Source organism: Ranitomeya variabilis, chromosome 5 (assembly GCF_051348905.1).
Source record: "Ranitomeya variabilis isolate aRanVar5 chromosome 5, aRanVar5.hap1, whole genome shotgun sequence".
In the NCBI taxonomy this organism is placed as follows: Eukaryota; Metazoa; Chordata; class Amphibia; order Anura; family Dendrobatidae; genus Ranitomeya; species Ranitomeya variabilis.
The window spans coordinates 50,320,909-50,348,035 of NC_135236.1; the positions used below are offsets into that span (position 1 = coordinate 50,320,909).

Genomic DNA, 27,127 nt, shown 5'->3' on the forward strand with positions numbered 1-27,127 from the left:
GAGTAATGGGTCCAGATGGCGCCGGACAGACCCTGTTTGCTTATGATTGGGTCTGTTGAGTTTAGGGCCACTGTCGGGTGGGATCCCTGTAATGAGGTGCACACATGAGAGCCTCAGCTCCTTTAGGGTATGTGCACACGTTGCGGTTTTCACTGCGGATTTTCACGCGGTTTCTTCTGCGGATTCCTCTGCGGGTTTTCAACTGCACTTTCCTATTGGTGCAAGTTGAAAACCGCTGCGGAATCCGCAGAAAGAAGTAACATGCTACTTATTTTTTTCCGAAGCGAATCCTCGTGGAATTTTCCGCAGCATGTGCACTGCGGTTTTTGTTTTCCATTGGTTAACATTGTACTGTACACCGCATGGAAAACTGCTGCGGATCCGCAGCAAAAAACGCAACGTGTGCACATACCCTAACTTTGCTGGGTGTAGGGGACCCAAGAGGTCAGACCCCACCAATCTGGCTGTAACCTCCTCCCCTGTGTCCCTTAACAGGTCAATTTCTATTCATATGGCATCTGTTATCCATCTCCAACAAGATTGTCACAGTTTGGACAGGGGGGGACAGTGGAGACCACCCATATATCACAGTATCCTACAGCATTCTACATAACAATGATGAGTTCCATATAAAACATACAATTCCATATATGTCCAGTAGGGGGCGCTGCACCAGTGTCAGGACTCAGGTATGGAGAGGTGGGTGTTATGATCACACAGCATATGCCGTCAGCCTACTAATAAGTCCCCCGCAGCCGTTACTCTCCTCCTCTTCCCTCCATCACACTATTCTTTTCCTCATCCCTCCATTGTCCGTCCTAATCCTCCTCTCCCCAATCTTCTATCTCAGCTCATTATCCCTCGTTTTTTTTTTCATCATTGGTAATTTTGCTGTTAGTCATTTTCACTGTATTTTTTATTTTTTTTATCCCATTTCGAATATTGTTTTCTCCCGTATTTCATCTATGCCATCCTGTTTCCTCCATTAATGATCCCAATATTGTCATTTCTCTCCTTCTGTTTTCCATCGCTCTCTCCAAACCCTTTTCCTTGAAGACAGTGATCAGGGAGCCGGCTGTCTCTCCTCCCTCTGAGCCGATATCCCGGAGCGTGGGGAGGGGGAATATCCGCACGATGCCAGCAGGTCTGTGCCACAACGCGGGCGGCAGGGGTCACATTCATTAATGGGGATTGTCATCATAATATGTGACGACTCTTCATCAATGTGAAGCGTAATCCATATCACATCATCATAACACTGATCACAGGTACCGATAATTACCTCCAAAATGGCACATACCAGACTCATCTGTACCCCTGTAACCTCTTATTACAGTAACCTGGCTCCTGATCCTCTTATTACCCTGTAACCTCTTATTACAGTAACCTGGCTCCTGATCCTCTTATTACTCTGTATCCTCTTATTACAGTAACCCGGCTCCTGATCCTCTTATTACCCTGTAACCTCTTATTACAGTAACCCGGCTCCTGATCCTCTTATTACCCTGTAACCTCTTATTACAGTAACCCGGCTCCTGATCCTCTTATTACCCTGTAACCTCTTATTACAGTAACCCGGCTCCTGATCCTCTTATTACCCTGTAACCTCTTATTACAGTAACCCGGCTCCTGATCCTCTTATTACCCTGTAACCTCTTATTACAGTAACCCGGCTCCTGATCCTCTTATTACCCCTGTAACCTCTTATTACAGTAACCCGGCTCCTGATCCTCTTATTACCCTGTAACCTCTTATTACAGTAACCCGGCTCCTGATCCTCTTATTACCCCTGTAACCTCTTATTACAGTAACCCGGCTCCTGATCCTCTTATTACCCTGTAACCTCTTATTACAGTAACCTGGCTCCTGATCCTCTTATTACCCTGTAACCTCTTATTACAGTAACCTGGCTCCTGATCCTCTTATTACCCTGTAACCTCTTATTACAGTAACCCGGCTCCTGATCCTCTTATTACCCTGTAACCTCTTATTACAGTAACCCGGCTCCTGATCCTCTTATTACCCCTGTAACCTCTTATTACAGTAACCCGGCTCCTGATCCTCTTATTACCCTGTAACCTCTTATTACAGTAACCCGGCTCCTGATCCTCTTATTACCCCTGTAACCTCTTATTACAGTAACCCGGCTCCTGATCCTCTTATTACTCTGTATCCTCTTATTACAGTAACCCGGCTCCTGAGCCTCTTATTACCCCTGTAACCTCTTATTACAGTAACCCGGCTCCTGATCCTCTTATTACTCTGTATCCTCTTATTACAGTAACCCGGCTCCTGATCCTCTTATTACCCCTGTAACCTCTTATTACAGTAACCCGGCTCCTGATCCTCTTATTACCCTGTAACCTCTTATTACAGTAACCCGGCTCCTGATCCTCTTATTACTCTGTATCCTCTTATTACAGTAACCCGGCTCCTGATCCTCTTATTACCCTGTAACCTCTTATTACAGTAACCTGGCTCCTGATCCTCTTATTACTCTGTATCCTCTTATTACAGTAACCCGGCTCCTGATCCTCTTATTACCCTGTAACCTCTTATTACAGTAACCCGGCTCCTGATCCTCTTATTACCCTGTAACCTCTTATTACAGTAACCCGGCTCCTGATCCTCTTATTACCCCTGTAACCTCTTATTACAGTAACCCGGCTCCTGATCCTCTTATTACCCCTGTAACCTCTTATTACAGTAACCCGGCTCCTGATCCTCTTATTACCCTGTAACCTCTTATTACAGTAACCCGGCTCCTGATCCTCTTATTACCCTGTAACCTCTTATTACAGTACCCGGCTCCTGATCCTCTTATTACCCTGTAACCTCTTATTACAGTAACCCGGCTCCTGATCCTCTTATTACCCCTGTAACCTCTTATTACAGTAACCTGGCTCCTGATCCTCTTATTACTCTGTATCCTCTTATTACAGTAACCCGGCTCCTGATCCTCTTATTACCCTGTAACCTCTTATTACAGTAACCCGGCTCCTGATCCTCTTATTACCCTGTAACCTCTTATTACAGTAACCCGGCTCCTGATCCTCTTATTACCCCTGTAACCTCTTATTACAGTAACCCGGCTCCTGATCCTCTTATTACCCCTGTAACCTCTTATTACAGTAACTCGGCTCCTGATCCTCTTATTACCCTGTAACCTCTTATTACAGTAACCCGGCTCCTGATCCTCTTATTACCCTGTAACCTCTTATTACAGTACCCGGCTCCTGATCCTCTTATTACCCTGTAACCTCTTATTACAGTAACCCGGCTCCTGATCCTCTTATTACCCCTGTAACCTCTTATTACAGTAACCCGGCTCCTGATCCTCTTATTACCCTGTATCCTCTTATTACAGTAACCGGGCTCCTGATCCTCTTATTACCCCTGTAACCTCTTTTTACTAATATCTCATTACAGTAATTGATCTTACAACCCTAATACTATTGCTTCACTTTTACAAATATGTATGTCCAGTACATGTATTGCTACTATCCAGAAAGCAAAGAGCATTTATCTATTAAAGCATTAGTGTGCTTCTAATAGTGTCTCAACAAGAAAAAAAATATTATAATAGAATGGTCTTGTGTTCCTGCAGGGGTCCCTAAGCTTTAGCTTTTTCTGTCTTAAAGGGAATCTGACAGCAGGATTTCACCCCCCAGCCCATACTATTTACATGCGCATGTAGCTTTTTCAAAGACAAGTCCATCTATACCTTTACATGGCCAGTCTGTTCCTCCGTTACTGAGAAATCGGGGGGTAATTTGATATGCAAATGAGGCTTAATAGTTATTTGTAGCTCTGAAGCCTCTGTCACTCCAGCTCTTTTCCCCACGTCCTCCTGCTTCACTAATGACTCATTTGCCTGACAACATACAGCATAGAGGATGTCAGTCAAGCAGGAGGCGGGGAATAGAGCTGGTGTGACAGAGGATTCAAACTGCAAATAGATATTTAGCCTGAATGAATTTAAATACTGATTTCTCAGTAACGGAGGAACGAACCAGTCATGTAAAGGTATTACTGGACTTGTCTATGAGCTATATTAACTTATAAATAGTTTGGGGGTGAAATCCTGCTGACAGATTCCATTTAAGAACAATCCGGCCTCCATCTTTTTATTATAGTAACCTGGCACTTATTATTTCTGTTTGTTTTCAGGTTGTTCTGGAGCTGCGCACATGGTGGCCAGGGAGCCAGAGATTAAAAGTAGCATCTCCTTCATACCATGCTTCCTATTTGTAGAGGTAATTCCTCCGCGGTCAGGACCTATGCATGGTTATGTTGTCTGTGGAAGGTGCCATACTCCTGTTGTTTACCTTCTGTCTTTGTGGTGAAAGTTTGTTTTTTTGTCATGACGTTAGGCCCAGGTGACATGATTCATGTGCTAGGAGAAATACCGTAAGTCATAGTGCGCTCGTCAGCACCATTAAACATGGGCAGACGCCAGGACCTACTGGGACTGGGGTCCCATGGCAATCTGGAGGAACATGTTTTATACCATTCATTCGGAGGGTACGGAAGGTGCCACATGCCAACTAACATATGCCAACCTCATGCCCGAACATATACTGCGTCTGCAATATGCCTCCATAAGCCATGCAAGCCGCACATATTAGCCATCTCCTTCTGATCCTTCTAATCATATCCCTACATGAATGAGATATTATTATTTTAGTTTCCACATCCCGGATGCCTTAGTGACATGTGATATTAGACTTGGGCACATTAGATAATTCGTTAGAATTTGGGCACCATGATGTGATCCAGTGCAGCCTTTTACATGAAGCTGTAGAAGTCGTAGATTTGTGACAAGAGAAGGTGTGACAAGAGGGTGAGACAAGAAAGTGGGACACGGGTGACATGATGTGGTGGGATTAGACACGGTGATGGGAGTGAGGAGATTGTTGACTGCTTCACCAGATTCCGCACACAGTTCCTCACATCTCTTGCTTTGTCCTTTTTCTTTCTCCTAACCCTTCGTACGTCTTTCCTACATATTATTTGTAGACCTCAGTGCTCTTCTTCAGATTTTCTTATGAGTTATTCTTCCTAAACCCATTATCTACCTTATTCTCCAGATCCCACCTTCCTTTTTCTGTCTTCCATATGTCTTCTCTTCCTTGCATTCACTAGTCTTCCTTCACTGTCTCCTTCATTCTTTCTTTCTCTAAAGCTTCCATAATTCCTCCCTCTCTTCACGTCTTTCTTCTTTGCCCTCATCCCTTGCTCGTCTGACAAGATGCTCTATTTCCAGCTCGTCCTGATGGCCGGTACTGTTATCCTTTCCTACCACTTTGAGTACACGGACACCTTCCCTGTCCATTCCCAGGGATTTTTTTGCTATGACAGCACCTTGTCCAAACCTTATCCGGGTCCTGAAAGTGCCAGCCGGGTCCCTCCACGTATCCTGTACCCGCTGATCACCGTGCTGCCAGTCCTCACGGTAGGTAGATTTTCCTTAGGTGTATAATGATAGTATAGATGTTCGGGGCTGGTTGTAGATCTTACAGATTGTCTGTCTGTGGTTGTCACAATCTGACTTGACGGTGTAAGACAGGGTGACAGCAGGGACCCAGAATGGCTGAGCGCTGACATGCCTATTGTGCGTGCGCTCGGGTGCCGTAGGCATCTGAAGATCTTTTTTTGTCTTGCACATTCCTTACACATGAAGAAACCGAACATTTCCACTGAATAAAGAACAGTAATTCACAAAAGTTATATAATGACCACAAGAAGTTCATTGCAAACTGAAGAACATCACACTTCTAGTAGGTCACCAGGTAAGAAAATATCCAATGTTGGTCATGATGATGATAGCGTTTCTGTCTTCAAGAAACATAGTTGGGATATGATCGGAATATCACGTTTTTACGGTTCCTGGTCATAATAAGAATAGACTACAAGTCAAGAGATGTTGTAAATTGGAAGCAGAACTTGAGATTGAATTAAAAACTTTTTTCTTTGTTTACTCAAAATGGCACATGACAAACAGACTTAAAAACTGAAAATCCATGCTGTATCTCAAGAATGATCTGTTTTCTGGACTTCTGGTCTTCAGAGGAATTGTGTTTCAACCGGACGTGCTTTCTGCTGGAAACCTGGGTGGAATATAAATAGTATTTTTCAAGAAATTCCTTTCTTCTAGAAACCTGGTCACGATATTAAAAGTATTTCCGCAGATTGTCTCGTCTTCAGGAATCCTGGTCATGATATGAATGGTGTTTCACCACAATGACCCGTCTTCTGGAATTCTGGTCACCAAAGTGCTTCTCTAGATACCATTTGTTTTGGAATTCTGGATACAGTATTTCTCCAGAATGTTATGCTTTCTAGAAATCTGGTCACAATATGATGACTGTTTCCGAAATAATATCTGATTTTCTGTAAAGGAGAGAGACAATGTCTGACACCCCCTGAAATTATAGCTTCTGTGATTTTGATACTGCAATATGCTATACTAGTGTATTCTTGTATGTTGATGTTTGATGCATACTGCTTAATGTGGTTTATTGCTATGCCTATCATTTTGGGCTGTAGTCGAAAAGTAGATAGCTGGGAAAGGAAGGGTTACAGCTGGCCAGCTTAGCAGGTGGGAGGAAATTTGGGGAGTTATTAGAGAATTACTTCCTAATCACAGGGAGTTGGCTACATGCTGGGTGTGTGTGAAAGGAAGGAGATTTTCAGAGGTAGCATGTTTGCAATTGGACTGAAAAGTGGCAGCTTGGATCCTAAGATGGCCAAAATATCTTGAATACTTTAGAAAGCTGTGCAGACAGAAAGGAGAGCTCGTCTGCAATGAGTACAGCCAGGAGTCCAGAAGGTAAAGATGTTGGTTTTTGGGGACCCTGAGACAGCACAGGCCAAGTAAGGCTGAAAAAGGCAATGTGTAAGCCAGACCTGGGAATTTTAGTGAAAAAATACTGGACTTGCCATCAGTGGGCTTGGGCTACAGGATGAACATTTATCAGACACATATTTTAAATGTGGCTCTTACCACTTGCCTGTGGTCTTGTGAGGTGATTAAACACTTTCTTCTGACCACCAAGATGGGAACACAAGCTTTGTACCTGTTACCTCCTTAATACAATATATGTTCCAGCATTAATGTTTAGTTTATGTTTATTATCTGGACTGGGACTTTCCTTGCAAATATCTGAGTCATTTGGGGGATATACTTCACGAGTGAGAAATATCTAAAAGGTTGAACATCACAAAAGGAGCAGAACTCCTTTCAGTAGTGTTCAGTGTCGCAGAATAACACCTCTGCCTGTACAACCCTCACAGAGGCTCATATAGATTCGGTCAAGGATCCACTTTGTTTTACTTGTTTTCCACAATATTTTATAAAATTTTCTATACATTTTTAGTCCAACTCCAAAAGCGCTTAGAAAAACTCCCCACCTTCAAGCTTCCTACATTCACACATTCTCAACCAAATAATTTAATAGGCTATTTGGCAAGTAATGAACTGTGCAGTCAACCAATATGAACTTTATAGAGAACTGTTAGCCTCGAAGTATCTTCTTTCACAATGACGATGGGAGGTCCACAAAAAAATATCTTTAGGTTTTCCTATTATCTGATCTCAACTCCACCAACTTCTCCAGCATTCAGAGAACGGGTACTCCGACTGTGAGCAGGCCAACTTGATTACTGATGGCTCAAATCATATTCTGCTCAGCCATATTCCAAAACTTTAATAGAAACCCTTAGAAGAACAGTTAAGGGTCTTGTAGCTGCAAAAGGAATTGACAAACTACACATTTATGATCTTCATCCGGACATGTGATGTTCTACAAGCTCATATGGATATGGTGTCCAGTTGTCGGTCCATGATTCCTGGTACTAATGGCGAGTTGTCTTCCGATTACAGATCCTCCTGGGAGAAGTGTCCACCGTCCTTATCAATCCACGCTGGAGTAGCAGGGAGAAGATCATTTCATGTGGAGATTGTTGCTTCTTCAATCCTCTTCTGCGACGCATTGTCAGGATCTTGGGTGAGTTTTCCGGCTCGATGACCTGACATGGCTCGAAGCTCCAAGGTCCAGTAAAACAACTATCACCAAGTCTAATTTTGAAACAATGTCGTTGTATAGCACAAGTGGGTACATCATTATTTCACCAACTATCCAATTATGATGTAGGGGAACATATGGGTCTACCACACTAGAAATAATGGAAGACAGTCTAGAATAAAAGAAAAGGCAAGGCTTCTGTATAGTCTGACATTACCAGATAAGCAAAGCTGCCCATACACATGAGATAGCAGACAAACTTTTCTCCCTACTTGTCCTGTCAAACGAATTCTCAGTGCTATTAAGAGCTCATTTCTTCTCAATGGGTAGAGAGGAGAAAGCCACTGCCAGATATCTCTGTAATTGGCTTATCTCCCCAATTGGTTACGACTGCCCGATCCTTTTCTTTTCCAACATCATCTTCTTGGTGACAATCGTGAGGCCACCATACATAGAAGATGGTCAGGTGGTCCCACAGAAATCATCGGGTTTAGACATCTTTCATTCAATGTGTTTGAAGGTATTATCTCTCAACTGAAGTTGTTCTCTCCTTGACGGAGAGGTGTAAAGTCCCCCATAGGCTGACTTTGGCTTAACCTACTGATACTATTGGGATCGAACAACAGCCTAATATTTATGGGGCCTCCAGATTCTCCCCCAACGTGTGATGTCGGGGGAGATAAGGATCTGGCATGTCCGGTTTCAGATGGCATATCCTTTTGTTCTATGTGAAGTAAGCCGCGGTTAGATGTGGAGTTTGGTAGCAGCTCCTTCATAGAGACCTCAGGAGTGATCCTGTGTGTGAAGTTAGCTATCAGCTAAATGATATTCCAAACTATCTTTCGTCCAACTTGTAGCTGTTGGGCTCCAGTGCGAAATCTGTAACCGGGCCCGACCTACCATGTGGCATTTATTAAACCGATATACACTCACTGGCCAATTTATTAGGTACACCTGTCCAACTTCTTGTTAACACTTAATTTCTAATCAGCCAATCACATGGCGGCAACTCAGTGCATTTAGGCATGTAGACATGGTCAAGACAATCTCCTGCAGTTCAAACCGAGCATCAGTATGGGGAAGAAAGGTGATTTGAGTGCCTTTGAACGTGGCATGGTTGTTGGTGCCAGAAGGGCTGGTCTGAGTATTTCAGAAACTGCTGATCTACTGGGATTTTCACGCACAACCATCTCTAGGGTTTACAGAGAATGGTCCGAAAAAGAAAAAAAATCCAGTGAGCGGCAGTTCTGTGGGCGGAAATGCCTTGTTGATGCCAGAGGTCAGAGGAGAATGGGCAGACTGGTTCGAGCTGATAGAAAGGCAACAGTGACTCAAATCGCCACCCGTTACAACCAAGGTAGGCCTAAGAGCATCTCTGAACGCACAGTGCGTCGAACTTTGAGGCAGATGGGCTACAGCAGCAGAAGACCACACCGGGTACCACTCCTTTCAGCTAAGAACAGGAAACTGAGGCTACAATTTGTACAAGCTCATCGAAATTGGACAGTAGAAGATTGGAAAAAGGTTGCTTGGTCTGATGAGTCTCGATTTCTGCTGCGACATTCGGATGGTAGGGTCAGAATTTGGCGTAAACAACATGAAAGCATGGATCCATCCTGCCTTGTATGGAGCATCTTTGGGATGTGCAGCCGACAAATCTGCGGCAACTGTGTGATGCCATCATGTCAATATGGACCAAAATCTCTGAGGAATGCTTCCAGCACCTTGTTGAATCTATGCCACGAAGAATTGAGGCAGTTCTGAAGGCAAAAGGGGTCCAACCCGTTACTACCATGGTGTACCTAATAAAGTGGCCGGTGAGTGTATAATGTGGTATTAGGGCTTATACACCAGGGCCTAATGGTGACTGTTACCTCTGCACCCATACACTGCGGCACTGCTGAGAAGTAAAGTGACCTGTTAGCCTCATTGACGCTCAGACTTTGCATTATTGCATTAACAGCAGGTATAATGGAGCCACCATGGTTGCCGCAGGGGCATAATGTCCCAAGGTCACTATGTGGGCACTTTTGTGACCATAATGATGCCAAATTTGTAAAAAAAAACAAAAACATGATAATTAGTTTGGCTAATTGTCTTTTTATATTCACGACTTAGGGCTTTTCTCATTTGGTCTGTTTTGCACTGTGATCTTTGCTGGAGCTGTTCAGACAGTCACCGGTAACCAAGCCCCTCACTTCTTGTCTGTCTGCCGTCCCAACTACACTGCCCTGGGATGCAAGTCCCATATGCAATATATCTCTACACCCTATGCTTGCGATGGGGACCCTGATCTTATCATCGAGGCTCGGAAAGCCTTCCCCTCCAAACCTGCCGCACTTGGAGCGTATGCTGCAGTTTACACTACGGTAAGTCCAGTTTGGATTTATCTTCTTAGCTTTTCCCAATTACGTCCTTTGTTATTTATTCTCTCGAGATCTTAGATGTCCATTAATTCATCCTTTGTCTAATGGTATTGTGAAGAGTCCAGACATAAATGCCACTGAAAAAGTAGAAATCCAGTAGTGCCAAGTGCCAGTAATCATAGAATCATAGAATGTTAGAGTTGGAAGGGACCTCCTGGGTCATCTGGTCCAACCCCCTGATCAAAGCAGGATTCACTAAACCATCCCAGACAGATGTCTGTCCAGCCTCTGTTTGAAGACTTCCATTGAAGGAGAACTCACCACTAGGGTTGAGCGACCTTTACTTTTATAGGATCGGGTCGGGTTTCACGAAACCCGACTTTTTCAAAAGTCGGGTCGAGTGAAATCGGCCGATCCTATAAAAAAGTCGGGGTCGGCCGAAACTCGAAACCCAATGCAGTGCATTGGGTTTCCAATGGTTCCCAGGGTCTGAAGGAGCGGAAACTCTCCTTCAGGCCCTGGGATCCATATTTAAGTGTAAAATAAAGAATTAAAATAAAAAATATCGCTATACTTACCCTCTGACGGGCCCTGGTACTAACCGGGAACCTTCCTTCCTTAGAATCAGCCTTCCAAGACCTTGCGGTGACGTCGCGGCTTGTGATTGGTGCGCGGCCGCCCATGTGACCGCTCGCGCGACCAATCACAAGCCGCGACGTCACCGTGACGTCACCGAGGGTCCTGGAAGGGCTGATTCTTAGGAAGGAAGGCTGCCGGAAAGAAGCAGGGCATGTCCGAGAGTGAGTATATACCTAATAGGAATATACTCACCCTCGGCTTCGTTCCGGCAGCCTTCCTTCCTAAGAATCAGCCCTTCCAGGACCTTCGGTGACGTCACGGTGACGTCGCGGCTTGTGATTGGTCGCGCGAGCGGTCACATGGGCGGCCGCGTACCAATCACAAGCCGCGACGTCACCGCGACGTCACCGCAAGGTCCTGGAAGGCTGATTCTAAGGAAGGAAGGTTCCCGGTTAGTACCAGGGCCCGTCAGAGGATAAGTATAGCGATATTTTTTATTTTAATTCTTTATTTTACACTTAAATCTGAATTCCGATACCAATTCCCGATATCTTAAACATATCGGGAATCGGTATCGGAATTCCGATTCCAGATTCAGAAGATCGCCGACTTCATGGCCGACCCCACACAGGCGACTTCGGCGGCGACTTCTGAAAATTGCCGACCCGTTTCGCTCAACCCTACTCACCACCTCTGGTGGCAGCCTGTTCCATTCATTGATCACCCTAATTGTCAAAAAGTTTTTTTTCTAATATCTAATCTGTGTCTCCTCCCATTCAGTTTCATCCCATTGCTTCTAGTCTTTCCTTGTGCAAATGAGAATAAAGATGATAATGTAAACCTATAGACATGGACTAGTAGTGTTACTTTATGTACTTACCAAGGGGGTTTGCCTTGTAAGAGCAGCGAGAGCTTGGAAATTTAATTGTCATGGGAGGAGGTGAATTGAAAGAAAAGTTGCAGCACAAGAGAAGTCTCCCATAGCCATATACAGAATATACAGAGTAAAGCGACATACAGGAATCTCACTGGTTACTGATTGATGTCCACAGATGTACGTCACCCTCGTGCTGAAAGTGAAGGGCTCCCGGCTGGTGAAGCCCTCCCTGTGCCTGGCACTGCTGTCTCCTTCCTGGCTGCTCTGTTTGCTGCGAGTTGCTGAATACCGTAACCACTGGAGAGACGTTCTTGCCGGGACCATAACCGGAGCAGCTATCGCGGTTTTCTTGGTAAGAATTTGGAGATGACCAATAGCAATAGGAATGGGTCAAATACATTTCTTATCTCGCTGCACACGAGACTCAGTTGCTACTTCAAAGAAGAACTACGTTTCTCGCACTCCCTCGTCCGCTCACCTATTGCACTAACCTGACAATGAGCTAAGCGCCAGTTCACACCGCCACACCACACTTCTTGCTGCCACCACTTGCTGTTTTGCTAGCGAGATGACTGAATGGGTGACAAACTACTACATACGCACCTATGCACACCCAACTTTCCCAAACACATGATAAGTACTTTACTTGCATTGTGACATACTTAGGGTAACATAACCAGGATGTACTTTCACTCTTTGAGGTTGTGAGGACATTTAAAGCAACACGGAACAAACTTATTAAATTGTAGATTTGTAGCATTCGGTAGGAGACAAAGAGAGAGAAGAGAGAGATTACCCTGCTCAAAAGTTCCTCTTGCTTTCCTTGGGGTTCAGGTTCAAGTTCGGGTACAGTTCCGGTACCCGAACTGAACTTTGGAGTAGAGTTCGTTTCAACACGGCATGCCCAAACATCCATGAGTTCGCTCATCCCTAGTCATAAGCCATCCCCCACAGGAGCAGCACAAGTAGACCTCTAGACTGGCCCAAGTCATCTTGGCAAATATTACCAGTGATTGATAAAAGATCAACTAACTGAATACCAAAATGGTGATTGATTATGGAAGGTTTAGATATTATCAGTTTGTTCTGATGCCAAATGTCATCCAGTAGGTGTCTCATATATTGGGTATAATAATAGAATAAAATCTACTAAAACTCCAAAAATAATGTATGTCAGGGATTCCACCAATAATATGTCACGGTTCACGGGGAGGATACCATTATCATCCCCACCACTCACACCAATTTGTCATGAACCGGGGTTGTTTGGTTGCCCCTGGTTCCTTCTGAAGGGGATTTATCTATATCCCACTTCCCAGTTCTGGTTTGGAACTTGCAGCTCTCTGGCGCCCCTCTTAACTAACCTCAGGTCAGTCAGGGTACTGCACCTAGGATAATTAGTCACCAGAAAGGCTGCCTTACTTTGTTCTGGATAAGGGGCACACTGCAGCAAGGGCGATATAATTACTTCCACTCAGGCGGGAACAATAATTATCAACGTCGCCGTCACTACAAAGCCTCCCAAACGCACAGAACAAATCCGCTGCCACCAGCTTCGATTTCTTACATAGTAACGGGTCCGGAGCCAACCCAAATTAGTAGCGTAATTCACCTCAGAGTATGTGACAGTTGGTTATAGAGCAAGGAGTGACAGTGACAAAGCTAGTAATTTTATATATTTTACTCCAAGAAAAAGGTAGGCAGTGTTTACAGAAGAATAAAATTATATTATAAAGAAGACAAGTAGCGTATATGTATAGTACAATTACAAATAAAATGGGATTAAAGTTGCGTTCAGATCATTTCATCTCCTGGTTGCCCATGTGCTCAGGAAACACATCAAGATGCATGTCACACCTCTGTATAGCAGCTAGACCCCGGTCAAAAGACACGTGAAGACTCCTGCTTCACTCAGTTATTTTCTAGCCTAAAACCAAAGCCCTCCCCCTGTGGTGACCTCACTTAGAGGCTGGATTCTCCCGTCTTAGCATTATGAAAAATCATCATCCCACATATTTTGGCGTAGGAACCTTGTAGAAAGATGACACAATGATCAGGAGGTGCATCACGTTGGGTCACTTCTTTTAAGTGTAAATACGGCGTAGTTACACAACCCACTTATGGAGAAACCCACTCTTTGCACTCGTTGGGTTTAGCTTCTGACGGTTTCAGTGATTTATAGATCCCCACGATGGACGTCCGGAACATATAATCCTTATATCTCTAGCTCTGATCGGTGCCACTATATATAACCTTAAAAGAACAATAGAAGCTCATGTTTTCTACACCAGTTTCAACCAGTACCAGGTGGGAGTGGGGAATAAGTAGGGTAGGGAGACTTGTATGCTGCAGCTAAAAGCCATAAACTGCTCAGTGGGGGCTGCTACACATTGGTATCAAGTTGCACAGAGTGTATCTGCCATAGGGCTTTGTTTTTGTATCAACAAATGCAGTGGGGGAGAAAGGGGGGTCGAATCTGCATTGTGTGTCTGTGCCATGGTACCTTCTAGAACTAAACTCACAATTTGGCATTTTTATATTATCGTGACACATGTGAAAGAGAACGCTTGTCACTAACGCTTGTAGGACTATTGGTGGAGCTGGACCCTCTCACCATGTTTGATTTGGACATTTTCCATGGTAGACTAGGGTGGTTTCGGGTTAATATCTATTGTCCCTGGTAGTCACTATTATTATTATTATTTATTATTATAGCGCCATTTATTCCATGGCGCTTTACATGTGAGGAGGGGTATACATAATAAAAACAAGTACAATAATCTTAAACAATACAAGTCATAACTGGTACAGGAGGAGAGAGGACCCTGCCCGCGAAGGCTCATAATCTACAAGGGATGGGTGAGAATACAGTAGGTGAGGATAGAGCTGATCGTGCAGAGGTTTGGTCGATCGGTGGTTACTGCAGGTTGTAGGCTTGTCGGAAGAGGTGGGTCTTCAGGCTCTTTATGAAGGTTTCGATGGTGGGCGAGAGTCTGATGTGTTGTGGTAGAGGGTTCCAGAGTAGGGGTGATGCGCGAGAGAAATCTTGTATGTGATTGTGGGAAGAGGAGATGAGAGGGGAGTAGAGAAGGAGATCTTGTGAGGATCGGAGGTTGGGTATTTTAGGGCTTATCACGTAATGTTCCTAGTGGTTTGAGATCATGATGAAATTAACAGAAAAGGTAAAAAAATACAAAATATACTGTATGTAATTGTATTATCTCTTTATCTCTCTCTCTCTTTTGGCTTTTATAACTTCAGGTAACCTGTGTACTGAATAATTTTGGGAGTTCCTCACCAGAAGAGGTTGACTTGATTCAGAAAGAGCAGGAAGAAGTCTTTGAGGCTGAAAACCCTCTACCCACAGCTTGTGAAAAGTTTAGTATAGCAAAGGTAAGGGGGAAAGCTGTACAATATCCAGCCCGCTTTATCAGCCATACAACAAGTACAGAAAACAACAAGCAAAGAAACCTACCTATAATGAAAGGAGTGCAGGACTCAAAATACAGAAAGCAATAAAAATCAGAAAACAATATAGAAACATAAACAATGTGAGGCACAAAGAAACTACTGGATAGACTAATAACAATACAAGAGGTTCTAAATAAAATGATCAACAATCTCAGACATGGAAAGTAGCTGCATCAGGAAATAAGGATAATAGGAAGTAAGAACCATATGTTTTGCCAGTTACACAGGAGATGAATACTTCAAGGAAATTAAAGAGCGAGTGTAACTTGGCTCTGTGCTTACCACAGACAGGCTCAGCACAAGCCAGATCCCGAAGGTTGACTTGGCTTTGACCCTTTAACCCCACGGAATCAGCTGCTGGCTGGTGGGGCAGGCTGGCAGGAGTAGTCAGGTAAGAGGGTCAGAACCAGGAGAGAAGTCAAGGTACAAAATCAGAAGGCAAAAGAAAGGTCAGGAAACGGGAATACTAGGAAGCTAAGCAGGAGATATAAGTATAGGACTGAACCACAGTAGATAAACGTTTAACTGGCAGTGGGAGTCAGAGTTTCAGGAGTTTAAATAGAAGACAGCCCCATCCCAGGCTCATAGAGAGGAGCTGTCTACACAGCCAGGGCTGAGCTGCACCAAAAGTCCCAAGAAATAAGCAGAACTGCATCACGCAAAAAAAATATGTGCAGCACCGTCCAGGAACCGAAATGGAAACAGAGGGGATAGGTACTGGCCTGGGTGTTACACAGGTGTACAAAGCAATATATACAGTCTAAGGGAAAAAAAACAATAAATGTGGTATATGGGAAAGGAATTACATGTAGAGTAAATACCCAGTGATAATAATGCTGCCTCACTAGGAGACTGCACTTCACTCAAATTTCATAATATGTTTACAAGTTTCCCCTGACAATGCATGTTGCGAAACAAGTGTCTGATGTGGTTCTCCAGTTGAGGCGGCTTTATTACCACGGGGTTTTCACTACATATCTATTATTTTTTTCCATGGACCACATTGAATGGTCTTGTTACGAGGTTACCGCGACAGAGCAGAGCCAGAAGACCGCAGCGTCTGATGGCTCCTGCTTCGCCGCTGAGAAGAAGCACTTCTTCGGTGTGTTAAATGTGTTTGTTTTCTTTCAGCTGGACAGGGGTTAATCGGCCATGTGGAAATCCCTGCATTCAGCTGTGCTCCATTAGCCACTTCTCTCTCCTATAAAAGCTAAGCCTGCTGGCCAGGTCCTTGTCTGAGTTAGCACTTGCTATATAGATCTGGAGAGCGAGGAGCTGGTGTCTGGAGAGGTGAAGGAGTTTATTGTGCGACTGTTGCTTGGTTTGTTCGCTTGGAAATTCCTCATCCTTACCTGCCTTATTTTCTTCCCCCCTTCCTACACACCCTGGTGAATACATCTGTTATTTGTGAGAGTATATTTTGTGTGAGTGGAGTTTTCGTTTACCCTTGTCTTTGTTACCCTGTTTGTCGGGTTGGTGTATTTCGGTACACTGAAGCACCTCTCTTCCCCGGTTGGGGTAAAAGGATTATCGGAGGGCTGCATCTAGGAGACAGGGCAAGGGCGGAGTCCCCGGCATCCTCGCCATCTGAGGTATCCCAGGGAATAGGGCGAGTTAGGGCGCCCCCTATTGTTAGGGCCAGCAAAGGTGCCCCTGGTCCCAGTTTACTCACCAGTCCTATCATGACAGTTCTATAGCCTGAATATATTACTCTATATTCTAATAAATACTTACCAGGCACAGCGGTAACAACAGACATCTTCGCTGCATAGATTACATGGCTTTTAACAGTTCTCTGTAGGTGTCTTCATTAATATGTACCCAACAAAAATGGCAGCCCTTACTGTGAGCTTGTGATTGGTTCATATAATCTGCCGGTTAATGCTACTAAACAGTAGAAGCCGCCATGACCGTTCTCGCTCTAAGGTAAAGTGTATGATTTTTATATATCTTCTAGAGTACAAGCGACTGTGACATCATCCCTCAATCTCATCCCAATAGGATCTTGGAAGTTCACCCACCGATGTCGCCCGACCCTCCTCCGTGTCTTGTTCCTGTAACCCCCGATGTTCTGATCCCCTCAAACTGTATTTCCAGTCAAGTATAAGCCCTGCGGCCTACACAGCGAGGATGTGGGGACAAGCTCTCCCTCCAAAACACCACTGTTATCAAGAGCTGGAGGAAGCCGAATGGTGAGCGGCAGCCAAGGCCCAGACATCACCGACGCCTGCTCGTTCCTGACCTGTAATATATGGCAACTGATGTTTTTGTAGTTTTGTAAATCCGGGGCGACCTATTATTTGTATATATGTAGCATCTACGGGGAAGTCTACTAAGGGATCCTTCTCTACCAGCACAAGCACGACTTACCCACTCAGCTCCATATTCATGCTACGGTAGTTTTTCTTCCCATTGGGTTAGTATTATGGCAGTTATATTCTTGGACATAGGGGGCAGTATTATAGTAGTTGTAATAATATCCATAGGGGCAGTATTATAGTAGTTTCAGTGCCTTGAAAAAGTATTCATACCCTGTGAACTTTTCCACATTGTGTCCTGTGACACCCACACACTTAAATGTATTTTATTGGGATTTTATGCAATACCAGCACGGAGTAGCAAGTATTTGTGACGTGTAAAAGGAATGATACCCGGTTTCCTAATTAATTTAAAAATATAAATCTGAAATTTGTGACGTGCATTAGTATTCAGCCCCCCTGAGTCAATACTTTGTAGGACCATCTTTTGCTGTAATTACTGCTGTAGTCTTTTGGGGTCAGTTTCTACCAACTTTGCACTTCTAGAGGTGACCTTTGTGCCCCTTCTTCTTTGCACATTCGCTCACGCTCAGTGAGATTGGATGGAGGCGTCTGTGATCAGCAATTTTTCCAACACACATAATGTTTTGCATTTAGACCAAATAGTTCTACTTCTCATCTGACCAGAGCACCTTCTTCCACATGCTTGCTGTGTCCCCTACATGGCTTTTTGCAAACTGCAAATGGGATTTCTTATGGCTTGTTTTCAAAAATATCTTTCTTCTCGCCACTCTTCCGTAAACGCCAGATTTGTTCTAGAGAAGCATAGAGTCTAGATCACTCTAGAACTGTGTTTGCCATTTTGCTGCTGCATCACACTGACTCATGTGCAGTCTGTGATCTATTAGTATACCCAAGTCTTTTTCACACGTGCTATTGCTTAGTTCTATTCCTCCCATTCTATAGATGTAATTTTGTTTCTCTTGCCCAGCTGTAGAATCTGTAATTTCTCCTTGTTAAATACCATTCTATTAGTCGCTGCCCATTGTTCAAGCATATCTAGATCCTTCTGAATCCTTTCTCTGTCTTCTCTAGTGTTAGCTATGCTTCCTAGCATTGCATTGTCTGCAAATTTTATTAATTAACCTTCAGTTCCCTTATCTAGATCATTTATAAAAATGTTGAACAACACTGGGGCTAGGACAGAGCCTCGTGGTACCCCACCTGAAAGACTCTTCCAATTAGATGTGCAACAATTTATCACCACTCTTTGAGTACGATCACTGAGCCAGTTATGAATCCACCTAACCGTAGCCTTGTCAATCCCCTACCAGGTCATTTTTTCAATAAGGATAGTATGAGATACTTTATCAAATGCTTTGATGAAGTCGTGATATACTATATCTACCGCATTTCCCTGATCCACCCAGTCAGTCACTTCATCATAGAAAGAAATTAGATTAATCTGGCATGACTTGTTTGCTACAAACCCATGCTGGCTCTGGTTATTTACTGTATTCTTATCCAAGTACTTACATGCAGGCTATGCCTGGTATAGAAGTAAGGCTCACTGGCCTGTAATTTCCTGGCTCCGTCTTCTTTCCTTTTTTGAACATAGGGGCAACATTTACCCAATCTTCTGGGATTTCTCTGTTCTCCAAGGTTTTTCAAAGATTCTGGTTAGTGGTTCTGCAATTTCCTCTGCTATCTTCTTCAGTACCCTAGGATTTATTTCATCTGTACCAGGAGATGTTAATTCATTTAAATAAGCTAGATGTTCCCTCACCATCTTTCTGTTTATCTCTCTGTTTATGGATAGTATGGATTATTTTATTCTTTTGATATCATCGTGAAGATCAGTTGATGCTACATTTGGTTTCTTAGAGAACACAGATGCAAAATAGGAATTTAAAAGTTCGGCCTTCTCAAAATCATTTTTGATCACTTCACCCTCCATTTTTTGGGGACTGGGGCTGGGTGAGGGCTTATTTTTTGCACACCGATCTGATGTTTTTATTGTAAGCATTTTGGGGTAGATACGATTTTTTTATCGCCTGTAATTGTATTTTATTGTAATGTTCACGTGATCAAAAAAATTAATTCTGGAGTTTTTTTCTTGTTACGCCGTTTACTGAGTGGATTAATTAAAGTAATATTTGGAAAGATCAGGCTTATTTTTTTAGTTTTTTTATTGTTTTATTTTGAATGGGGCAAAAGAGCGCTGATTGGAGCTTTTTTTTTTTTTAATATTTTTATAAACATTTTTTTTGTACTTTTTACTTGCTTCAATAGTCTCCTTAGGAGAAGCTATGTTTGTGGGTGCAATGTGAAAAAATGTGGACAAGTTTATGGGGTATGAATACATTTTTAAGGTGTAGTATATTCTTGTACATAAGGGCAGTATTATAGTATTTCTACTGATGTACAGCGGGTCTAGGATTACTGCCGTTACTTTTTTTTTCTATAAGGACAGTAATATATTAATTACATTTTCTGTAGGTAGCAGTATTATATTCTAGCACATAGTGGCAGTATTATGATAGTTTTATTCCTTTTCACTGAGAGCAGCATCATAGTAGTTATATTTTCTAGTATACCGTATATGGGGTAGTATTATTTATATCAGCTATATCAGCAGTTTTTTTTTCTATAGGGAATAGTATTTTATTAGTCAGTTCTTTTGTATAGGGGCAGTATTATAGTAGTCTTATGCCATGTACATTGGCGTAGCCACTGAGGTCAGTGATTGACTGCAGCGTTGTTGACGTGATATCACCACTGCAGCTAAACCACAGAGACTGGGCCAGCGGCGGAAACTCAGTGTTTCGGTGTATGCCCCCCATCTCCTTGTTACTGGCCCCTACCCTCCCTCCAGCTCTCCTCTGATCCCTCCTGCAGCTAGAGCGCCACATGTGGTTGTCAGATGTCAATGGTTTTTCAGGTACTTCTGATTCTTCCCGCACTATTCTGTGACACACGTCCATGAACGCGGCTGCGGAGGTTGTGCTCACTTTTGTATTCACGCGCTTTGTATCGTTTTACATTTTTTTTGTAAATGTTTCACTAAATCGATTTTATTAAAATGTATTCTGTCTTGTAGTACGGCTCCGACGTCTGCTGCGTGGTCACAGTTATTATAGCACTTATATACTGAGGATGGTGTGTGAGCATATATACAGTATATACAAATAGGTCCAGAAATATTTGACCAGTGACTGAATCTTCATGATTTCAGCTCTGCAGGACGCTATTTTTGATGTACAATGAAACAACTGAGATGGGATTGAAGAGGAGACTTTCAGGATTAATTAAACAGGATGAACAAAAATATCCTGTGAAAAGTTTAGGAATTACAGCAATTTTTCCATGCAAATTGTCAATTTTCATATTTCCCAGAGGAGCATTGCGGCTTTAAGTCTCCTCATCTCGGCATGCTTAGCATGTCAATCTCCGCAAGGAGAAACGATACTTCTTGGATATCAGCCATTTTTCTACAAAGCCTCCTCATTTCAGGGACCCAAAAGTAATTGCACAAATTAACTTTACCACAAATAAAATGTTCATTTTTAATACTTTGTAGAGAATCCTCTGCAGCAATGACGGCCTGAAGTCTGGAAGTCACCAAACGCTGGGTTTCCTCCTCCGTGAGGCTTTGTCAGTCTTTACTGTGGTTGACTTCAGTTGTTTCTTGGACTTTCTGTCTTAAGTTTTGTCTTCAGCTTGTCAAATACAAGCCTGATGGGGCTGAGATCTGGTGGTGACTCGGTCATTGCACAATATTCCACTTCTTTGCTTTCGTAGGATGTTTTGGGTCATTGTCCATCTGTCCTGTGAAGCGCCGTCCAACCTTGTGCATTTGGTTGAGTCTGAGCAGAAAGTATCGCTCTGTACACACAAGATTCATCTGGCTGCTTCTCTCTTCATCGATAACCATTAGTGACCCGGAGCCATTGGAGGCCATGCATGCCCGCGCCATCACTCTTCCTCCACAAAATGTTACAGAGGATGTGCTGTGCTTTGGATCATGAGTCGTTCCAAACCTTCTCCATAGTTTCTTCTTCCCACCATTCTGGTACAGGTTGTCCTTGGTTTTGTTTTTCCAGAACTGGGCAGCTTCTTTAGCTGTTTTTTTGGCCAAGCCTAATCCGGCTATTTTTAAGGCTGAATAATAGTTTACACCTTGTGGTGACCCTTCTGTATTTGCTCTTATGAAGTCTTCTCTTTATGGTAGACTTAGATACTGAAACACCTTCTTCCTGGAGAGTGTTCTTCACTTGGGTGGATGATGTGAAGGAATCTTACTTCAACACAGAAAGGATTCTGCCATTATCCAACACTGTTGTCTTCCATGGATGTCCAGGCCTTTTTGAGTTCCCAAGCTCACCTGTGCACTCACCGATGCAGAATAAACCCTCATCTGCCCTGAATGTGTGTTTTCTGAAGAACGTATCGCTGGGAAGATCCTGATTGTCACCGAGATTGGGGGTGTTTGCTGACCTTTACCAATGGCCTAGATTTCCTAGACTGGGATGCCAGGAAGAGATTAAGGGAAGTGGGGGTGTCCGAGAACCTTCTCACAGATGTTTTATTGGGGACCGACCTGTTAAAGTTGATTTCTCAATATGTTCCTGACAACCCTCCCATATCTGACCCTTCATACGATTCAAATGTCAATAACTTGAGTGTCAATGTCATGCATTCATGATGGTAATGTGTTTTGTGCTACTGGAGAACTCAGCCATTTCACGCTTCAGGGTGATGTTGCTGAGGAACCCCTAAAAGAAGCAATCGATGGGAACAGGCACGGGGATCATGAAGCAAGTGGTCCCATGCAACTGACCAGTGTCACGAAGGATTGTGGCATGGCTGGTGGTAGCTGTCCTATGACTAGCACTGCTTCTGAGGTATCAGGGGAGGCAGAGAAAGTTTTATGTCCAACCTATCAGGATGGTGGGAAAGTGTGTCCCACAGCCTGTCAGGGTGATGAGAAAGTGGTACCCATAGCTGGTCAGGATGATGGTAAATTGTTATCCACAGCCTGTCACGATGGTGGGAAAGTGTGTCCCACAGACTGGATATTGGGAAAGTAGTATCCCCATACTGTCATGGTGGTTAGAAATTAGTGTCCCCAGTATGTCAGGGTGAGGGTAAAGGGTTTCTCACAGCCTGTCAGGCTGATGGAAAAGTTTTGCTATCCCCTGGGGGGACACCCTGCATGACCTAAAGGATAAGCCCATCTCTGAGTCCAAGAAATAGAGGGTGTTGTGGGACCCAGGGAGATTGTGCCGTGAGATGGGCTTGGAAGACAATCTGTAAATCAGTCCCACAAGCAACCTCTAAAAAAGGGAGGGGTCATAGAGAAAAAATAAATTCCATAAAGACATCTCTAAAGAGGGGACATATCACACTCACATTGAACATACGGGATTAATTGTAACTGGTAAAGTGAGAAAGAGATGACACTTCAACCTTTACTGAAGTAGTACCTTGTATGGAACATATGAGATTAATTATAGCTGGGAAAGAGATAAACTAATTATAACTGGGGAAGTGAGAGAGAGCTGACACTTCAACCTCCACTGAAATAGAGACCCCCTGCAGTGACCAGGTAAATACAACAGGAGATTTGCTCTGAGAACCAGATACCAAAATTGGGATTAGTTTATTTAGAGGTGGCGAAGTACAGGAGCTTCCTCTATTCAAAGCATTTTTTTAGACTTTTTGGAACCAATGCTTAGTGATCAATATTGGGGTTTTCATTGATCATATATTTATGGGAGATATATTTTCAGTGTCATAGCAATGGGACAAACATTACACATTCACTCGCATCACCTTAAGGCCATTCTAACCCTCCAACTTAATAATGGTGCAATGGATGATGCTATCCAGGCTATATTTCTATAATGGAAATTCAAAATAGGAAACATAACAGCAATATCTACCGCCTGGAACCTCCAGGGGTGAAAATATCCTGTAAGTTGTGGAACTCATAAAATGATATAAGACTCAGCACATTTCACAACAAGCCCCCACATGAGCTCATCAAGGGGAGGTATGTGGGCGTAACCTCGATTTTATAAAAATAAAGTTTGGGGTTCTATTATTGTCAGACCTGGAATGTACAGATTGTTGTGGGTCCTTTACATTCTCCTAAGGAGTACGTCCCTCCTTTAAGCTTTGAGTAATTTCTTTGACACATTTAGTAATTTTCTTTTGTTATCCATTTTACTTTATGTAATTGTATATACCTGTCATGCTGTGACTGTACGTGATTATGGAAAGGGACCCTGCACTGTCCCTAGAACTGGGGCCTTAACCATCACTACTCCCAAAGGTACCTCTGAAGGTGAGAAGGTTTGGGCCACCAGTCTTACAGTTCTCTTGTTATACACTAAGCTTTACCCTCCACCACCCCCAAGAAGTTCTCTAACATAAATTCTAGTGTATAAACATGTAACACAAACAGGGATAACAAAAAGCAACTAACATACAAAACACCAAAGTTAGAGAGGTATATAGGGAGAGGTAGGAATGTACAAACCAAATTGGAAAAGGACAATGAGGAAAGCATACAGCCAAAAACAGCACGCAGCCACAATGATCTACAACTGTAGTACAGCACCTTCAGTGACCCAGGACGTAAACTTTCACTGGTGAGGAAGAGAAGGTCTGGCCAGATTTTATAGGGAGAGGAAATGACCAGGTCAGGAGCAGCTGAGAGATGGAGCTGAATGTTTCCAAACAGCACCAAAGGAAACAAAATTCATTTAATATGGGACACTAAACACACAGGCTAAATGGAAGATCTGTGATTCATACTACGTAATGATTTTCTAATCCAGGATCTCTCAGGAGGACGTGACTCACTCGTGACAATACCGTATTGTTTGTTCCTATTTTGTATCATCTTTGTATATTTTTTAGACACACTGCCTACCTTTCCAGATTAAATATATAAAATGTAATAGCGCTGTCCTTCTTACTCTGTAATCCGCACCCCTGAAGCCATACGCCAACTGTAATGATTGTGCAATTGAGCTGTACAAATGATTGGTGGTGGCAGTTAGTAGTTAATTTATTATATATATATATATATATATATATATATATATATATGTGTGTGTATATATATATATATATATATATATATATATATATACTGTGTATGTGTATATATATATATATATATATATATATATATATACTGTGTATGTATATATATATATATATATATATATACTGTGTATATATATATATATACTGTATGTATATATATATATATATATATATATATACTGTGTGTATATATATATATGTGTGTATATATATATATATATATATATATATATATATATATATATATATATATATATATATATATATAATGTATGTATATATATACTTATATATTCCATGAGCTAGGATTGGAGGTGTTTGTGCCATGTTCTCACTATTGTTTCCCCAATGGCTTGCCTAGTGGTGGAAGAAGCCGAACTTCGTCCATCCCATGTTAGTTAATTGCGTAATTGTCCTGACAATTGGAGGCGGCGGAGTGGTGTCCCCTGACAAACTGGTGGCGGTGCTGAGATCTGCACGACTCCTCCTGCTGTTATCCTTGACAACCGTGGGATCTGCACAACCCCTGTTATCTTTGAGAAACTGGTGGCAGCGGTGAGATCTGTGTGACCCCCTGGTGTCCTCTCATGACAATCCACCACTGTTGTCGTGTTGAATGTACCGAACTATTGATTTGCCCACTCCTAACATTTCTTCTATTTCTCTGATGGATTTTTTTGAGCCAAATGATGGTCTTTTTTTTTTTCCATTGAGAGCTCCTTTGACTGCATGTTGTAGGTTCACAGCAACCTCTTCCAATTGCAAATGACACACCTGGAATCAGCTCCTTACCTTTTACCTGCTTATTTGATGATGGATTAAAGAGCGATAAGTCGATGCAGCTCATTAAGGAACTTTTAATTGTCCCATTACTTTTCTTAAACCCTTACTCCAATTAGGATGTGAACACCATCAAATTAAAGCTGAGAGTCGGCATTATAAGCCCAGATTGATTGCTAAAACATATTCAAGATACAGTTATGTAAACAGCTAAAATATCAAAACTTGTGTCACTGTCCAAATATTTCTGGACCTAACTGTAGATGTGAAAGAAACAAACACAAATACTCCCATCACTACCATCACACATTTAGTAGTGATGACCCCATAAAGAGAAAACTGAATGAAGAAATCTGGAAACAAGTCCCAGAACCTGATCCTCACAGTAGCGGATGTGTCTGATGACAAGATGGTTTTCAAAAACAACCAGAATAGTGATTGCAGCTCTAGGGTATAATACAGGATGTAACTCAGGATCAGTAATGTAATGTATGTGCACAGTGACTGCACCAGCAGAATAGTGAGTGCAGCTCTAGAGTATAATACAGGATGTAACTCAGGATCAGTAATGTAATGTATGTACACAGTGACTGCACCAGCAGAATAGTGAGTGCAGCTCTGGGGTATAATACAGGATGTAACTCAGGATCAGTAATGTAATGTATGTACACAGTGACTGCACCAGCAGAATAGTGAGTGCAGCTCTGGGGTATAATACAGGATGTAACTCAGGATCAGTAATGTAATGTATGTACACAGTGACTGCACCAGCAGAATAGTGAGTGCAGCTCTGGGGTATAATACAGGATGTAACTCAGGATCAGTAATGTAATGTATGTACACAGTGACTGCACCAGCAGAATAGTGAGTGCAGCTCTGGGGTATAATACAGGATGTAACTCAGGATCAGTAATGTAATGTATGTACACAGTGACTGCACCAGCAGAATAGTGAGTGCAGTTCTGGAGTATAATATAGGATGTAACTCAGGATCAGTACAAGATAAGTAATGTAATGTATGTACACAGTGACTCCACCTGCAGAGTAGTGAGTGCAGCTCTGCTCAGCTGCTGCTCATTGTGCTAATTGTGGGTGCGGTCGCAGCTGATCCTGCTGTGTGCTCCAGAGCTCCTGAGAACCACCACCTCTCCACCCGGGGACCTGCTCTCTCTTTTACCCAGGGAGGGAGTGGGTTTCCTGGTATGAGTCAAGGAGCCAAGTCCCAGGCTTCTGCTTCCCGGACCAGGCTGGCGGGGGGCAGAAGGAACCAGCTACCAGCCTGCACATCAGAGGATTCGGGGGTGATACGCACCACCAGAAGTCGTAGCAATGTGGCTCCTACTCCCCCCAGGTCTGCAGAGACCCAGAGAAGCCGCAAGGCTTCTAACATGGAGGAGAAACCTGCTAGCGTGCAGGATGGCGGCCCTTCCGGAGGAAAGCTGAGTGCTCACGGAGGTGAGGCCGACCTCACTGAGGAGGGTTGGGTGCTGCAGAGACCCCGGGAGTCTGTGTCCACCTATGCCTCCCGGGTCATGAGCCACCTCCGTGAGCATGAAGAGGCGAGTAAGACCCTGAGAAGGCTCCGGGAGGAGCTGCTCTGCACAAGAGCTAAAGTTGCAGGCGCCTCCAGACTCAGGAAGACGCAATTCC

At 43.2% G+C, this 27,127-nt stretch overlaps 1 protein-coding gene across 4 annotated transcripts in view; it reads left to right on the plus strand.

Annotated features, from left to right (window-relative positions):
* Nucleotides 1-20,677, plus strand: part of PLPPR2 (phospholipid phosphatase related 2) — a 49,721-nt gene extending 29,044 nt beyond the window's left edge. Inside the window, exons 1-8 of one of the 4 annotated variants that reach the window (XM_077261906.1) lie at nucleotides 768-1,144; nucleotides 4,171-4,256; nucleotides 5,267-5,455; nucleotides 7,886-8,009; nucleotides 10,146-10,396; nucleotides 12,025-12,201; nucleotides 15,111-15,242; nucleotides 17,322-20,677. In XM_077261906.1, coding sequence (XP_077118021.1) covers nucleotides 1,135-1,144; nucleotides 4,171-4,256; nucleotides 5,267-5,455; nucleotides 7,886-8,009; nucleotides 10,146-10,396; nucleotides 12,025-12,201; nucleotides 15,111-15,242; nucleotides 17,322-17,516 — 1,164 coding nt within the window. In that variant the 5' untranslated portion in view covers nucleotides 768-1,134 and the 3' untranslated portion in view covers nucleotides 17,517-20,677. Of the gene's footprint in view, nucleotides 1-767; nucleotides 1,145-4,170; nucleotides 4,257-5,266; nucleotides 5,456-7,885; nucleotides 8,010-10,145; nucleotides 10,397-12,024; nucleotides 12,202-15,110; nucleotides 15,243-17,277 lie in introns of those variants that run through there. The other 3 variants (XM_077261908.1, XM_077261907.1, XM_077261905.1) reach the window with 3 other exon arrangements.
* Nucleotides 20,678-27,127: the final 6,450 nt, after the last annotated feature.